General features: G+C 48.5%; 1 protein-coding gene across 4 annotated transcripts in view; it reads right to left on the bottom strand.

Moving 5' to 3' along the window:
- The window catches only part of RAB34 (RAB34, member RAS oncogene family), a 53656-nt gene extending 36156 nt beyond the window's left edge, over positions 1-17500 (bottom strand). The window contains exons 1-2 of one of the 4 annotated variants that reach the window (XM_073565513.1): positions 17277-17500; positions 7922-8003 (exon numbers count right to left, since the gene is read on the bottom strand). In XM_073565513.1, coding sequence (XP_073421614.1) covers positions 7922-7975 — 54 coding nt within the window. In that variant the 5' untranslated portion in view covers positions 7976-8003; positions 17277-17500. Of the gene's footprint in view, positions 1-7921; positions 8004-8138; positions 8359-15142; positions 15317-17276 lie in introns of those variants that run through there. The other 3 variants (XM_073565516.1, XM_073565514.1, XM_073565515.1) reach the window with 3 other exon arrangements.
- Between the last annotated feature and the right edge of the window lie 719 nt (positions 17501-18219).

Below are 18219 nucleotides of genomic sequence, written 5' to 3'. Positions count from 1 at the left end.
TCCAAAGCAATATCCAGAGAACAGACCGAGTCATACACAGAGAATCAAGCAACCAGAACACAGCACAAACACACTCAGGGGTCACCACACAATGCCAAGGGCGAAAGTATAACTCACGGGGATGGGAGCATCCTGAGGCTATAAGAAGCCTCTCCCAGAACCAGGGAGAGGCCACAATCATAGCCCCAGGTGTGCAGGTAAGCCTGCACTGGGATCACAACCTTTAACCCCAGAAATGCCAGTCATCAGCACGGGTTTCAGACATTAACCCACGTGTGCGAGTCAAACCCGCACTGAGATCATGACAGATGGAACTCTACGGCTCTGCATTGACTATAGGGGCTTGAATGAGATTACCATCAAGAACAGGTACCCTCTTCCACTCATTCCGGAGCCGTTTGACCGTCCCAGAGGGGCTCAGGTCTTCTCCAAGCTGGACCTCAGAGGAGCCTATAATCTGGTCCGTATCCGTGCAGGTGACGAGTGGAAGATCGCTTTCAACATTCGAGACGTCCATTACGAGTACCTGGTCATGCCCTTTGGTCTTTGCAATGCTACTGCGGTGTTTCAAGAGTTCGTCAATGAGATCTTCCGGGATCTCTTGTACTCCAGTGTGGTCGTGTACTTAGACGACATCCTCGTCTTCTCGCCGGACCTCTCGTCCCACAGAAAGAGTGTCCGCCTGGTGCTACAGCATCTTCGGGAGAACCGCCTGTATGCGAAGATCGAGAAATGTCTCTTCGAGCAGACCTCTCTGCCGTTTCTGGGATACATTATCTCTGACGCTGGTCTAAGGATGGACCCCGAGAAGTTGTCGGCCATTCTCAAATGGCCTTGCCCCGTCGGAGTAAAGGCAATACAACAATTTCTCGGATTCGCCAATTATTACCAGCAATTTGTCTCCCACTTCTCCGCGATCACAAGACCTATTTCTGCTCTCACCTGTAAGGGGACTCCTGAGGTGGAGGAGGCCTTTCTGACCCTATAACGGGTTTTCGCCATGGCTCCGGTCCTGCATCGCCCTGAGAGCACTCGACCTTTTGTACTCAAGGTGGACGCTTCCTCGACAGGTGCCGGGGCAGTATTGTCCCAGAGAACCGCCTTCTGTCACCTGCATCCTTGTGGCTTCTTCTCGAAGGCCTTCTCCCCATCCGAGTGTAACTACTCGATCGGCGACCGGGAACTCCTGGCCATCAAGTTGGCCTTGGAGGAATGGCGTCACCTCCTGGAAGGAGCTGTTCATCCCTTTGTCATCTTCTTGGACCACAAGAATCTGGCCTATCTCCAGTCTGCCCAGAGACTCAACCCTCGTCAGGCCAGATGGTCCTTATTTTTCGCCCGATTTGACTTCGAGCTTCATTTCCGTCCTGGCAACAAGAATACCAAAGCCGACGCCCTTTCCAGGGTCTTCCAGTCACATGAAACAACGGAGGAACCTTCGCATATCATTGATCCCACTAGGATCATCACAGTGGTTCCAGTGAACTGGCTTATTCCTCCTCCAGGCAAGACACTTGTGCCTGAGAACCTCAAGCGAAAGGTCCTCCTATGGGGCACTCCTCCAAGACCCTTGATCTTATCACGCGTCACTACTGGTGGCCCACGCTTCGCCAAGATGTACTCGACTTTGTGGCTTCTTGTCCATTCTGTGCTAAAAACAAAGTGCCACGAAGACCTCCGTCCGGCTTGTTACTTCCGTTGCCCGTTCCTACGGTTCCTTGGGAAAACATCGCCATGGATTTCAGCACCGACCTACCCCGCTCTTCGGGCTGCACAGTCATTTTGGTGGTGGTGGATCGTTTTTCCACGATGGCCCACTTCGTCCCTCCGCCCGGTCTTCCCTCGGCACCGGAGCTGGCCAAAGTTTTCATTCACCAAATCTTCAGACTCCAGGGACTACCTCAACGCATTGTGTCTGACCGAGGGGTTCAGTTTACCTCCAAGTTCTTGCGTTCACTTTGCAAGCTCATGAACGTTTCCCTCGACTTCTCCTCGGCCTACCATCCACAGTCCAACGGACAGGTAGAGCGTACCAACCAGACATTGACGGGGTACCTACATCATTTCTCCAACGCCCACCAGAACGGTTGGGTCGACTTACCCCATTGGGCAGAGTTTGCTTATAACAACCATGCTGGCGAGTCCTCAGCCAAGTCTCCGTTCTTCATTGTTTTTGGCAGACATCCTGGTGTTCCTCTTCCGATATCCCCCGCCTCTGAGGTATCCGCGGCCAACGCCTTGTCCTCTGAATTTTCCAAGATTTGGGCCAAGACCAAATACGTCACTCAAGAGGTCCGCTGATCAGATGAAGAATTATGCTGACAAAAGGAGATTGGATCCTCCACCGTATCGTGTTGGGGACAAAGTCTGGCTCTCCTACAAATTCATCCAGTTGAAATTGCCCTCCTACAAGTTGGGACCACGCTACAACGGTCCGTTTGAAATTCTTGGACGTATCAGCGAAGTCGCCTACAAATTGAGGTTGCCTGCTTCGCTCCGGGTCCCGAACACCTTCCACGTCTCCCTCCTGAAACCCGTGGTGCTGAATCGCTTCCATTCCTTGCCTGATCCTGGTCTTCAGCTGGTGGGTGCCGATGATGTCTTTGAAGTGCAGGACATTCTCGCTATGAAGAGGGTTAGAGGTAGGACATTCTTTCTTGTTGATTGGAAGGGCTTTGGTCCTGAGGAGAGATCCTGGGAGCCTCAGGAGAATATCAATGCTCCCCGTATCCTCAAGAGATTTCTTGCTAATCTCCGGGGAGGGCGGCTTAGGGGAGGGGGTACTGTTACACCGCTCCGTCATACTCACCCGGTCTCCGCTCCCACGCCGCAGCCGACCTCTGCTCCCACGCTGCAGCCAGCCTCCGCTCCCACGCCGCAGCCTCTCTCCACCCGACGGCCATGGCGGTCACCTCTGACGGGCTCACGGCCGACGCCATCCCAGCATGCAATGCGCATGCGCCATAGGCCGCGGCCGCGCCTCCCTGCTGCTTCTTGTGCTCCGCCTGTGCCCTGACCCGGAAGCACCTTCGGACCAATGGCAGACCAGACGGGGCGATATCAGGCCGCTTCCCCCTGAGGGAGGTGTCTGATCGCTGTGTTACCTTGCACACTGGGCCCTGCTTCCTCCTGTGCTGTCTACGGTCTCTCGGTGCCGTCCTCAGTGTTTCCTGCAGCAGCCTCGCAGCCTGTCTTCTGTGTTCGCTAACAATTATTCTCAGTCCTGCTCCAGTGTTCCTGTTTCCTCCGTCTCCTGCCTCCGGTGTTCCTGATCCATCCTGCTCCAGTCCTGCCGTCTTACTCCAGTCCTGCCTCCGGTGTTCCTGTTTCATCCTGCGCCAGTCCTGCCGTCCTACTCCAGTCCTGCCTCCGGTGTTCCTGTTCCATCCTGTTCCAGTCCTGCCATCCTACTCCAGTCCTGCCTCCGGTGTTCCTGTTCCATCCTGTTCCAGTCCTGCCGTCCTACTCCAGTCCTGCCTCCGGTGTTCCAGTTCCATCCTGCTCCAGTCCTTCTGTCCTCCTTTATTCCTGTCTCCTGTGTTCCAACTCTGTCCTGTCTTCTACACTTCAGTTCCTCCACGTTCCAGTCTACAGTCTTACTCCATTCCTGTCTCCTGTGTGCCAGCCCTGTTCTGTCATCTACACTTCAGTCCCATTGTCCTACTCCAGTCCATCCTGAGCCACCCCTCTCGGTACTGGCTACCGTGGTACTCGAAGCCCTGGGCCTGCACCTAGCGGTCCCTGTATAGGGGTCGGTTCCACCTGGCAGCTCGCCCGGGGCCCCTCAGTGCCACGGTCCAGAGGGTCCACTCCTGGAGATTCCGGCTCCTGACCACCCACGCTAACAGCATCTAACTCGCTCTTCGACAACCTACAATATGGCTTCCGTCTCCATCATTCCACTGAGACTGCCCTGACCAAAATTACTAATGACTTACTTACAGCCATAGCTAACAGACAATTCTCTATACTCCTCCTTCTTGACCTGTCCTCTGCATTCTACACAGTTGACCACTGCCTACTACTACAGATCCTCTATTGCTTTGTGTCATTGTTAGGACATGGTTAATGTCCTGTTCTCACACGGTTAACTTTTGCCGGCCTCTCTTTGGATCTGGGAGGGGTATTTATACTCACTCCAGACTAGGATTCCCTGTCAGCTATACTGTTATTCTGGCTGTGTGTCTGACCCCCTGGTGTGCGTGTATACTGCATTGCTTGTTTGATTCCCGTGTATGACCCGGTCCGTCCCCTCACTCTGTACTCCGTCTCTCGCTTTGGTACTATAGTCTTCTCCGGTTCTGACCTCCTGGCTTGGCTATTGTTACTCCATTACAGTTTGTCCCTATTGTACCGTCCATTGCCCGTTCTGGTTTTTTGATCTATTGCTACGTCCTGACTATTCGCTCTGTCTAACCCTTTGGTACTGTCCTGCTATCTCGTGCTTTGACTCGGCTTGATCTGGTTTATGTCCCTGTGTATGCCCCTTGGTAACTTGTCCCGTAGTTACCTTTCTAGGAGTTTCCCTGCAGCTCCTAGCTCTGTGGAGCTTAGGTCACGCCCCCAGCAGTCACGTGCTTCAGGTCCTGATAGTCTGAAGCACGCATCGTCACCGCTGCTGCCCCGCTCCACAGGTATCTTTGAGCACTGTTTTTGTACTCAGTGAGCAAGTGCAGTGCGGTGTTCCTGACACTTTGGTGTCAAAGTCCTCGCCCTATCCTGTATCTCCTCATACCTTACCAACCACACATTTAGTGTTTCCTACTCCCACACTACCTCCTCATTTCGCCCTCTCTCTGTTGGTGTCTCTCAAGGTTCTGTCCTAGGTCCCCTTCTCTTCTCAATCTACAGTGCCTACAAGTAGTATTCAACCCCCTGCAGATTTAGCAGGTTTACGCATTCAGAATTAACTTGGCATTGTGACATTTGGACTGTAGATCAGCCTGGAAGTGTGAAATGCACTGCAGCAAAAAAGAATGTTATTTGTTTGTTTAATTTTTTTTTAAATTGTGAAAAGTTTATTCAGAGGGTCATTTATTATTCAACCCCTCAAACCAACAGAATTCTGTTTGGTTCCCCTAAAGTATTAAGAAGTATTTCAGGCACAAAGAACAATGAGCTTCACATGTTTGGATTAATTATCTCTTTTTCCAGCCTTTTCTGACTATTTAAGACCCTCCCCAAACTTGTGAACAGCACTCATACATGGTCAACATGGGAAAGACAAAGGAGCATTCCAAGGCCATCAGAGACAAGATCGTGGAGGGTCACAAGGCTGGCAAGGGGTACAAAACCCTTTCCAAGGAGTTGGGCCTACCTGTCTCCACTGTTGGGAGCATCATCCGGAAGTGGAAGGCTTATGGAACTACTGTTAGCCTTCCACGGCCTGAACAGCCTTTGAAAGTTTCCTCCCGTGCCGAGGCCAGGCTTGTCTGAAGAGTCAAGGCTAACCCAAGGACAACAAGGAAGGAGCTCCGGGAATATCTCATGGCAGTGGGGACATTGGTTTCAGTCAATACCATACGTAACGTACTCCACCGCAATGGTCTCCGTTCCAGACGAGCCCGTAAGGTACCTTTACTTTCAAAGCGTCATGTCAAGGCTCGTCTACAGTTTGCTCATGATCACTTGGAGGACTCTGAGACAGACTGGTTCAAGGTTCTCTGGTCTGATGAGACCAAGATCGAGATCCTTGGTGCCAACCACACACGTGACGTTTGGAGACTGGATGGCACTGCATATGACCCCAAGAATACCATCCCTACAGTCAAGCATGGTGGTGGCAGCATCATGCTGTGGGGCTGTTTCTCAGCCAAGGGGCCTGGCCATCTGGTCCGCATCCATGGGAAGATGGATAGCATGGCCTACCAGGAGATTTTGGCCAAGAACCTCCGCTCCTCCATCAAGGATCTTAAGATGGGTCGTCATTTCATCTTTCAACAAGACAACGACCCAAAGCACACAGCCAAGAAAACCAAGGCCTGGTTCAAGAGGCAAAAAATCAAGGTGTTGGAGTGGCCTAGTCAGTCTCCTGACCTTAACCCAATTGAAAACTTGTGGAAGGAGCTCAAGATTAAAGTCCACATGAGACACCCAAAGAACCTAGATAACTTGGAGAAGATCTGCATGGAGGAGTGGGCCAAGATAACTCCAGAGACCTGTGCCGGCCTGATCAGGTCTTATAAAAGACGATTATTAGCTGTAATTGCAAACAAGGGTTATTCCACAAAATATTAAACCTAGGGGTTGAATAATAATTGACCCACACTTTTATGTTTAAAATTTATTAAAATTTAACTGAGCAACATAACTTTTTGGTTTGTAAGATTTATGCATCTGTTAATAAATCCTGCTCTTGTGTGAAGTTTGAAGGCTCTAACTTATTTGCATCTTATCAAACCTGCTAAATCTGCAGGGGGCTGAATACTACTTGTAGGCACTGTATACCCTTGGCCTGGGACAACTCATAAAGTCCTATGGCATCCAGTACCATCTATATACTGATGACACTCAGATCTACCTCCCAGGCCCAGATGTCACCTCTCTGCTGTACAGAATCCAAGAGTGTCTATCAGTCATATCCTCCTTCTCCTCTCACTTCCTCAAGCTCAATATGGACAAATCTGAACTAATTATCTTTCCTCCATCTCGCATATCTTCCCTACCTGATCTATCACAATAAATGAAATCACACTTTCCTCTGTCTCAGAAATCAGTTGCCTTGGAGTAACCCTTGACTCTGCCCTGTCCTTCAATCCGCACATCCAAGCTCTCGCCACTTCCTGTTGCCTCAAGCTCAAAAATATTTCCAGAATCAGTCCTTTCCTCAACCCTAACTCTACCAAAATGTTTGTGCATGCTCTAATCATCTCCCTCCTCGACTCTTGCAACATCATCCTCTGTGGCCTACCTTCTAACACTCTCGCACCCTCTCCAGCTGCTACCCGACTAATTCATCTCTCTCCTCGCTACTCCTCTGCCTCCCCTCTTTGCAAATTACTTCACTGGCTCCAAATTTCCCAGCGTATCCAGTTTAAACTACTAACCCTGACCTACAAGGCCATGCATAACCTTTCTCCTCCGTATATTTCCGAACTAATCTCCCAATTTCTTCCCTCACGTAATCTCCGCTCCTGCCAAGACCTCCTTCTCTCCTTACCCAATCGCCTCCAAGATTTCTCCCGAATATCCCTCATCCTCTGGAAATCTATGCCCCAACACGTCCAGTTATCCACCACATTTGGATCCTTCAGATGGAACCTGAAAACCCATCTCTTCAAAAAAGCTTTTTACACTCTTTACTTTTACACATTGGTCAGCCCTTGAGTTGGTCAGACATGGTTTAATTTCACACCTTGGTCAGCCAAAGCGCTTACTTTTCACATATCATTAATTAAATTAAACTGTTCTAATTCTAACTGCCATTCTCAGGTGAGGAGATCAAAACTTCATGGTTTAAATGTGAGAAAATCATGAAAATAAATGGGATCTACATTTTTTTTTTCACTAAAAACACAGCAAAAGTTGATACCCGCATGTTTTGCTGCGTTTTATGCTCTTACTCATTGCTTTTCATGGGTGAAAAAAACACTGAAAAGAGTGACATGCTGCAGTTTTCACTAACGCAGCAGTTTTCCAATTCAGTCAGAAAAAAAGCAATGTGTGTGCATTAGATTTTTGAAATCTCATAGCTTTTGCTGTTTCTATAAAACACAGCTTAGAATTTGCATAAAAAACACAACAAAAAATAACCTCCAGCAAAAATGCAACATGTAAACATAGCCTAATACTGATATTGCAGAATCTGATAAAATGGAACATTTATGTCAACCTGTTAGATTATAATTTAATGCAATGCTGTGGAATAATGGAAGGAGCGGGGCTCAGACTATAAAGTAGTATTAGTAACATATCTTCTTACCTGGGGTAGCTCTGCCACAATCCGATCTCGCCGCACTGGAGGTAGGACGCTCATTATGAACTGTCAAGTCTCTAAACTATGTCTACAAAAGAAATAGTTTTATGTTACCCTACATTGAACAAAACATGAGTATTTCTCAACCCATCCCTAGCCCCCCAAAAAATGAAAAAAAATTTAAAGCTTTCTCTTTTGAACTTGAAACGTAAAAAGTATTTACCCATTAGATATAAACTAAAAACTGTTGGGCGGTGCGTGCGCAGTGTGAGTCGGCGTCCAGTGTGCAAATCTGCACGCGCCGATCGAGATTTCGGCTCGGTGGAAAATTTACTGAATTGTAATGTCGATCTGCGCATGCGCCATTTTATTGAAGTCCTGCACACGGGAGGCCGACTCACACTGTGCACGTGCCGCCCGCACAATGATGGCGGCGGTGAGGAATTTTAAAAAGGAGGTGGGTTATTGAATAATCAGTAACCTATACAAGAAGCAGAAGAGGCTGGTGGGGGGGGGGGGTGGAGAATCAGAAGAAGATCCTGCCCCGAAGCACACAAGATGCCATTTTATGAAAACTTCACAAGGTGCGTATCCCTTTACATCAGGTATGATATTAATCAGCATCACAGCACCATTATGGCCATGGATTTAGTTTATAGGGCTAAATCCTGCTGACAGCTTCTCTTTAAAAACTAATCTTCAAAATTGTATTTCCATGGAGCATATTAGGCCGGTTTCACATTAGCGCTTTTTAAGCGCACGCACGGCCGGGGGTAGCTCCGCCCCCGAGCCGGCTCTCTGCCCAGCGTGCCCGCCCCTTGCTTGTAGCGCCGCCTCCTAGCGGACAGCGGCGCCTGCGATCGGCGCACCCTATCTTTAGCATAGGGTGCGCAGATCGTGCGCAGGCCGTGCGCTAGTTGCGCTTTGACCTGCGCTGTGCACTTTTGACGGTGCGCCGTGCGCGCCAAAATCGAACTTTTCGGATTTTGGCGCGCACGGCGCACCGTCAGAAGTGCGCAGCGCAGGTCAAAGCGCAACTAACGCACGGCCTGCGCACGATCTGCGCACCCTATGCTAAAGATAGGGTGCGCCGATCGCAGGCGCCGCTGTCCGCTAGGAGGCGGCGCTACAAGCAAGGGGCGGGCACGCCGGGCAGAGAGCCGGCTCGGGGGCGGAGCTACCCCCGGCCGTGCGTGCGCTTAAAAAGCGCTAATGTGAAACCGGCCTTATATCTGAATTTGTATATTACGCCATGTGGCATATTTAAGGCTATGTTCACATTACCGTAAGAGCCTCCAATATATACACCAGGGAAAACTCCCACTTAGGCCGGTTTCACACGTCAGTGGCTCCAGTACGTGTAGTGGCAGCTTTCTCACGTACCGGAGACACTGACACACATAGACACATTAAAATGAATGTGTCTCTGCACATGTCAGCGTGTTTTCAAGGACCGTGTGTCCGTGAGAAAAACACGGAGACATGTCAGTGTTCGTGGGAGCGCACGGATCACACGGACCCATACAAGTTAATGGGTGCGTGTAAACACATACAGCACACGGATCACGTCCGTGTGCGGTCCATGTGCGTTTTCAAACTTATAGGGTTAACATTCAAATCAATTGTATCAATAGCAGACAGGTGTCTAGAGATGATATGGTCCACACTTTGGCACAAGTCTAGACATCATTTTATGCTCTGAGGTGAAGTTGGCAAATGCTCCTAGTGCTGGAATCTTTATACTCTGGTGACTTTGGACAACGCATCATTGTCAATAGACATATTTGTGATGCCAAAAGAGTCCTAACACACACCCCTAAGATGATATGTCATTGTCCAACACATTTTCGGCACTGTTTTAAGCCATAATCAATAATGGATTACACCTTTTCCAATTTCAAGCCTTTAATTAATGCCTTAACACCTCAATTTGGCGTCAAATGCTTTGTGTGGGATACGTATTCACACAGACAGCACACAGACACCACACGGACATGACACATGGACAGCACACGGATGTAACACGGATGGCCTACGTATCCACACGGACACACGGACACTGATAGCTCCGGGACCGTTTTCTCCAGTACCGGAATTATCTGGATGTGTGAGACCAGCCTAAAGGCCCCTTTACATTTAGCGATGCACCAGCGATCCCGACAACGATACGACCCGGGCAGGATCGCTGGTGCATCGCTAAATGGTCGCTAGTGAGCTGTCACACAGGTAGATCTCACAGCGATGTAGCGACGCAGCAGCGGTCGTTACTTACCTTTCAGACGCGGCAATCCTGACGTCCTCCCGCCCGCGTCCACGCGTCGCTCGTAGGCGCCAGCAGGAAGCCCAGCAGGAAGCGCCCGACGAGAAATGGAACTGGACGATCTCGCGCGATCAGTGACAGACAGCGGGGGAGCCGGTCGGAGGTAAGTATCACACATAGCAATGTCGCTACCGATATCGCTGCTGCGTCACAAAATCGGTGACGCTTTAGCGATATCGCTAGCGATATCGCTATGTGTAAAGGCCCCTTAAGGCTATGTGCACATGCTGCGGATGCACCCGCGGATTTGTATCCGCGGATCCGCAGGTAAAACCGCAGCTAAAATGACCTGCGGTTTTACCTGCGGATTGGCCAGTGGCTTTCCCCTGCGGTTTGACACCTGGACAATGGAATAGGTGGCAAACCGCAGCGGAATCCGCAGATTCAAAACCGCAGCTTTTCCGCAGTTAAAAATCCGCAGCATTTGCACAGCGGATTGTAAATTCAATTCACTAAGGCTATGTGCACATGCTGCGGATCCGCAGCGGATTTGGCTGCTGCGGATCCGCAGCAGTTCTGCAGACAGTGTACAGTACAATGTAAGTCTATGGGATTTACAATCTGCAGTGCACATGCTGCGATTTTTACTCTGCGGAAAAGCTGCGGTTTTGAATCCGCAGAAAGAATTGACATGTAATTTCTTTCTGCGGATTCCGCTGCGGTTTGCCACCTATTCCATTGTCCAGGTGTCAAACCACAGGCCAATCCGCAGGTAAAACCGCAGGTCAATTTACCTGCGGTTTTACCTGTGGATCCGCAGAGGCCAATCCGCAGCAGAATCCGCAGCGTGTGCACATAGCCTAAGGCCAGTTTCACACGTCAGTGTCTCCGGTACGTGTGGTGACAGTTTTCTCACGTACCGGAGACACTGATACACATAGACCCATTCAAATGAATCGGTCTATGTACATGTCAGCGTGTTTTCACGGGCCATGTGTCCGTGTGCAAAACACGTTGACATGTCCGTTATGGAGCGACAGCACGGATCACACGGAGCCATACAAGTGAATGGGTCCGTGTAAACACGTACCAAACACGGATGGCGTCTGTGTGCCGTCCGTGTGTCATCCGTGTGCTTTTGAAAAGTCATAGGGTTAACATTGAAATAAATTGTTTCAATAAACGGACAGTACACGGACAGCACACGGATCACACACGGATGGTACACACGGATAGCACACGGATGCCACACGGATCTGACAAATGGACACACGGACACACAAACACAGACATCTCCGGTACCATTTTTCCCGGTACCAGAAATATCAGGACGCGTGAAACCAGCCTAAATACATTAAAGTGCACCAGACTGCTGATTCTTCCTGCCCGAATCACATATGGCTCAGAATCTAGTTTTGATATTGCAGCCGTATATGTTTTACTCTGAAATGCTGCAATGTTTCAGATAAGACACTTTTAGTAGCCGTCATGGGACAAGTTGAAAAGTTCAAGATGGAGGACCTCCGTGGCTTTTCCCCTCCTCACTCCTCTTCACTGTCTCACATAGGGTGAAACCTGTCAATAATGAGAAAAAGGCGCAGGGAGAAGACTCTAGGGACTTCTTTCAAGCTTGGAACATATATAGACTAATATAAGATCTATTTAAAAGATACACTGTAAACCCTTTCATGACATATCCATTAAAGGAGTTATGGGACTATTTTATTTTGTCACTTTGGGCCTAAGAACTAACAGGCAAGTAGTTGCTAACTACCTGCGTGATCTGTCCGCTGCCGAATTTGCCGGCTCAGGTCGGTGACGGACCACTCCTGCTGATGAATCTGTGGCTTCTGCTGCCATCACCTCAACAGAGCAGCTGCTTCTCTTCAGGCCTGCTCTGTTGACGTGACATGACTGCAGACATCATACTAATTGAGAGACAGCTCCCTGCTTCCTAACTGCTGGGAGCCAGCTGTCAATCAGCATGATGTCGGCAATCACGCCCTGTCAAAAGAGCAGCCCAGAAGAAGAAGAGCTACGCTGTTAGAGTGAAGCAGCAGAGTCGCTGGCAGGAGCGGTACATGACCTCTCTGATCTGGCTTCGGGCAGACCAGGCAGATAGTTGCTAGTTCTTAGTCCCGTAGTAAGAAAATAAACCAGTCCCAGATAACTCCTTTAAAAGGCTGCTATTATTAACTATGGGTGACAGATACCACTGTACCTTCTACCACTGATACCCATCACCCATAAGTTATTATGTGGCGCCCCTGAGGGTTCAGTCGCCACAGAGGTTCTGCACCTCCTCCTGAGATGTGGTACTACACTATCCAGGTAAGGTGGAGACACCTGACCACACTCCAACACCTACAACCCACACCACAAAGTAAGTAGTGTAGCAAAGCACCTCCGGCGGCTCCCTGCTTGGAGTATAGCAAAGCACCCACTGGTGGCTCCCTGCTTGGAACACGAAACGTGCTGGGAGGCGGGTGGAGTTAGTTCACATAAAAGAGCGGGAAGAGTTGAGGCAGTCAGTCAGTCTTTCATTCAGTCAGTGAATGAGGATGTAGAAGGACAGAGTGTGAGACAGAAAAGATCCCCGGGAGAGGGATGGAAGAAGGAAATGCTGCAGCAGGCCACAGTGATCTGGGTCTGCTGGCACAGGAAAGAGACAGAGAAAAGAAGCTTGATTCTCCATTGGGAAGAAGGATTAGCACGGAACGTGAGGAGAATAAGAGAACAAGGACCAGGGTTAGAGGAGAACCCTTTTCAAGTTCTAAGCGCAAGGCCGGGGTCCGGTCCCCGAGGTTGTACGGATACTAATGGTCCTGCAGCAGACACCGGAGGAATAGAAGTAGTGACCACTTTATTCCACACAAGACTTGGGGGCACAACAGCAACATATTAGTGAGCCGGGACTTAATAGCAAGGAGTCCCCGAAGCAGGCTACAGCTGTCTGCCGTACAAGTAGAGTTCATAGGAACATCTGACAGGAGGAACTCCAGTGTAACTCAGTACTAGGAGTACTTCACTCAAAGGCGCTATAAGAGGAGACGTTCAGAAAAGGCACATATGTTGGCGGAGTGTTGGAAAGGAGTACTTCATCTTGCCGGGAAGTTGGCTGAGCTCCTGACCCGGAGGACATGGCACGGATGCGGGCACCTGTACCTGCAACAGACTGTGGGTAAAGCTTTGGAACTACATGCCCTGGTGTCCTCCACTTATTCCTGCACCAACCTGCCCAGCACTGCTGCATCCCTTGCACCTGACACTACACCATCTAAGTGTCACTTCACCTACACTGCCCTGGGACTACAGCCCTGCCTGTGGAGGGCTACAACATCACTGCTGCACCACACCATCTGTCCCAGAGGATCTGTCTGCAGCGTCGGCTTACATCTACATTGCCGAACACCACAGGTGGCGTCACAAATCACTTATAAACTTTCCCCCTTTTTTACAATGGGCGCCCAGGGCCACGGGCCGGGTCCCAGCTGCCGTGACATCTCCCATTGAGGCTCATCGGGCCCGATACCGAGTACCCCAAGGCCCTGGGAGGGCGACCCAATAATGCCACTGATTTTAAGAGAATCTAGCAGCAGGTTTTTCTATGTAATCAGACAGCAGCATGCGGTAGAGACAAAGAAACTGATTCTAGCGATGTATCACTTAGTTTAGTGGGTGCAGCAGTTATGATAGAATCAGTTTTCTCTGCTGTAGATCTGGCAGAGCTCTGAAGGCTGACCTGTGTATAACCCCGCCCACACCACTGATTGTCAGCTCTCTGTGTACAATGTATAGTTACAGAAAGTTGCTAATCAGTGATGGAGGTGTGGTTGTTCTAGGTGGCAAGGCCAGTTGTCCTGTACTGATAATCTCCTGCTAATAATACACTGATTGTATTGAAACAGCAAAACAGCCCAGTAAATGACACATCAATGTAATCACACTCTCTACTCCTACATTACATGGCTCTCAGATTACATGGATAAGATAGAGTCATGAAAACGATGCAGCCATGAGCCATGGGCTGATGGATGCTATTTCTTGTGATATGTTGCTATGCTACTGACATCACGGCTATTCATGCTGCGCTCCGAGACCTGGTGACTGTGAACAGCGGTGATGTCAGTGACGTTACTGCTAGTCACAGTCACCAGGACTGGATTTGGGGTACGTCGTGGGAATCGCTGGACTCTGTCAAACCTGCGTGGGAGTATTTTTGTAATAAACTGGAACGAAAGACAGTGTCTTGTCTTAATTTCTATCTTTTTATGTTTTTCAGGTTTCCATTTTTGGACAACATTGGATTCCCTGGACTACGTTGGACCTTCATGGGGTTTTTCTTTCCATAAATTGGTGAACCAGGGAAAGTGTGGGGGAGTGTATTTTTTGATGTGTGTTTTTGTTTTATAACCGGGTTAGTGATGGGGGTGTCTGACAGACCCCTCTCCATTACTAAACCTTGGCATTGATGCATGCACACTGACAGCCCCAGCTTCATGTCAGATGTGCGCATGCGCCTGAGCCGCTCTGAGTCAGTGGCCACATGACGTGTGGGCGCGTATGCTATGCGTGCTACCTTGTCCCTCTCCACTCTGTCACACAGACACACGGTCAGTGTGAAAACACGGACATGTGTGCAGTCCCATAGATTATAGTGAGTGTGTACATGTCTCTGGTACGGGTACCGGAAACAGGGACATGTGAAAGGGGCCTAATGTGTGTCTAGGAAAATCACAGGCGCTACAAATCCAGCTCAGTATCCGCCATCCTATAGTAAGTGCAGCCTGGGGCCGCATACACGAAACATCTGGACACTATAACAACACTCGCCTCCTGAGGGATTACGGCACATTTTCTATGTGAGACATTCAGAAAGAGAAACATTAAGAATCAATGTGCCATTAATGAAAAGCCAAGAGAAGCCAGAAAATACTTTCCGAAAGTTAATAAAAAAAACATCTTACCTCATTCATGAAACATCTCAGAGAGAGAGTTTACATAAAGCCCAGTGTGTGCCGGAGAGCCATGCTGGATCATCCCATAACAATGCTGCACAAAGCCTGACTGGGGCAAAATCTGCAGAATTGTGGCCGTAACATGAGAGCAGGAAATTCCAAAAGATTTGAACCGCATCTAACACAGGCACAAGTCCTACAGCCGGGAGGACTGATCCTAACCAGGAACAGTGTGCAGCCAGCACAGGCATGGCAACGAGTAACAACACAAGGAGCCACCATGGCAGTGACATGAGTCCTGCCACCACAAAGCCATATACGTCCCCATCCTCATTTATATTTACCCTACAGATCCACGGCTCTTATGCACATGATCTGTATTCCCTTTATAGATGTACAGTTTTTGTTATTTTTGCTCCACACAATGCACCTTAGCAATGTAGTATAGTGTAATCCCGTGTAGACAAGCTCCCTTCTGCCTCTGTACCACTCATTTATTCATTTTATGTATTATGTTATGTATTGCAATTAGTGATGATGAGTGAATGTGCTGGGATAAGGTGTTATCTGAGCATGCTCAGGTGCTAACCGAGAGTCTTCGGCGTGCTCGAATACTATGTTCGAGTTCCCGCGCCTGCATGTTTCGCGGCTGTTCGACAACCACAACACATGCATGGATTGCCTAACAAACAAGTAATCCCCCCCTGCATGTGTTGTGGCTGTCAAACAGCCGCAGGGGCTTGAACATATTTTTCGAGCACGCCGAAGACACTCGGTTAGCACCAGAGCCTGCTCAGATGACACCTTATCTAAGAACATTTGCTCATCACTAATTGCTATACAATTGTTATATACAGTACCTTGCTTGTACCATTTTGCTATTTACATCACCCAGGAATTAAAAGGGCTGTCTGTGCGCCAAGTCGAAACTTTGGAACCAGCTGAGTGGTCTGTGCCACCGTTACCATGAGTATGTTTCCAAGGGCAGAAACCGGCAGGTCTTTGGTAGGAGCGGACATGTGCTGCGCCCAAAGCGCTTCTGAACGCAGATGATTCCGCATGAGTTCATTGAACCGTGCGGAATCACCGTGTCCTATACATTGTACGTGTGATTTTATATTGCGGAGACGGAGAGCGCCACATGTCCGGTTACGCCGGGACGGCAATAATGGACATGGGATTTCATGAAATCCCCTCCACTATGCTGTAACATCTGGTCTCTGCAACCCGCAGCGTTTGCTGACCATGGAAACATACCCTAAAAGTTAATGGGGTTATGGTCACATCGGAGCACAGAGAGCTGGCTACTAGTTAGGGCTCATACACACGACCGTATTTTTGTTCCAAGAGCTATATGTTAAAAAAACAGATCTCGCTCAGACTAAAGTTATTCAATGGGACAGTGCAGGTGAACACATTTTTTGACTGACTAAATCTGCATGTTAAAAAGTTGCAGCCTGCATATTTTCCGCCAAACAAAAGATGCATCTCACCTATCTATTGGTGCCTGAAAAAGCTTAGATGCCATACGGAGCCACAGTATAGCATCCGATTTTCATGGATACATTGCAATTCTGTAACATAGGAAACTGTAAATGGTCCTGTAAATGGTTAATAGCTGCTGCTATAAGAAAAAAAAAAAAGCGGATTGTATATGGATGTCAAATGAGAAGAAAATTGTCCCACTCTTCTGGCTGCAACCCTGGATGTTTTTTATACTGTAGCGAGACCCCAGCCTTAGCGCGATTTGTTTCTCAGGACCCGGACCACCAGCCTTGTCACTAATCTACGATCCGTGGCGAGAGGTCATAACGTGACATCATGGCATGCTGACTATTCAAAAGAGCAGCCGTGGCTGTCCGAAGGTAGGCGGAGGTACTCGGGGCTCCCGTCCAGCTGCCATGTTGGACGCGGGACGCGGCTCTGCGAATCCATTTGCACCGACTCTTCTACCTGCGCTGATTTTAGAGTTGCGTGATGGTGGAGATGGGAATACTCTTTTATAGGAGCTTTAGAATTAATAATAAGACATACAGTAATAAAATCAACATAATCTACAGAATGATCCCAATATTTCCATGAAGAAGGGATTTAGGAGCGCTGCTCCAGACGCCATCTGTTGTGCCTGGCAGCATTAACTTACCTGGAAATCAGTGGAAATAATGTGGCGTTGTCCCCACTTCACAAGAACTAAGGCAACAGGGAGGAAAGAAGAGGCGGCCCAGCTGCCAGCAGCTGCTTCTTATTACTGTGACTCCAATATCTGAGTGGCCTGGTTATTATTCCTCCCCTGTTGCTGACTCTTGTGTTCCACCCTGAAGTGTGAGGGGGGATGAGAGCAGTGACTAAGCCCCTATGATGAGGCTTGTTCAGCCTCAGGAAGTTCTCCTGTGCCCCCTGCTGAGGGGAAAAGCCACAGAAGTGTCAAAGATGGAGAATTAGCAGGGATTTCCATAACCTCCCCCTCCAGCTAGTTACCACTTCATTGGACTTTTTACATGCATTTGCATATTAACATTGTCACCCAGGTTAGCAACCAAGGAAGGATGCCAGCTGCTAAAAACCCCCCAGAAATAAGTGCAACATCTCACTCATATGCAGTCTAAAAATATCAAGTAAAGCTTGCGGAGGACATAGGTTTCTTCTAGAAAAAGAAGCCCATGAGAGATTTCCAATACATTGAACTCCCACCAAATATGTAAGATAACGCCAATGTTTTCTAAAGGAGTCTCAATACATTTTTGGTCCATTAATAATAATAATAATAATAATAATAATAATAATAATAATAATAATAAACTTTATTTATATAGCGCCAACATATTCCGCAGCGCTTTACAGTTTAACAGTTTCAAAACACAAGTCAAAAGTAACAACGTTAACAATACAATAATTAAAGTAAAATATGAATTCTCAGGTAACATCTATAGTATTTTAATGAATTTTCCAAATCTACGGTATATCCTTTAGGTATCATTAAAAGGGTATTCTCAAGTTTGAAAATGATCCCGTATGCATTAAATAGGGAATAACTTTGAGATTGCAGTAAATCTGACCACTGGGGTCCCCATTGATACTGAGAAACA

Source organism: Dendrobates tinctorius, unplaced genomic scaffold (genome assembly GCF_039654945.1).
Source record: "Dendrobates tinctorius isolate UK_male_01 unplaced genomic scaffold, ASM3965494v1 ptg000016l, whole genome shotgun sequence".
NCBI lineage: Eukaryota > Metazoa > Chordata > Amphibia > Anura > Dendrobatidae > Dendrobates > Dendrobates tinctorius.
This window is presented reverse-complemented; position numbering and strand designations above follow the sequence as displayed.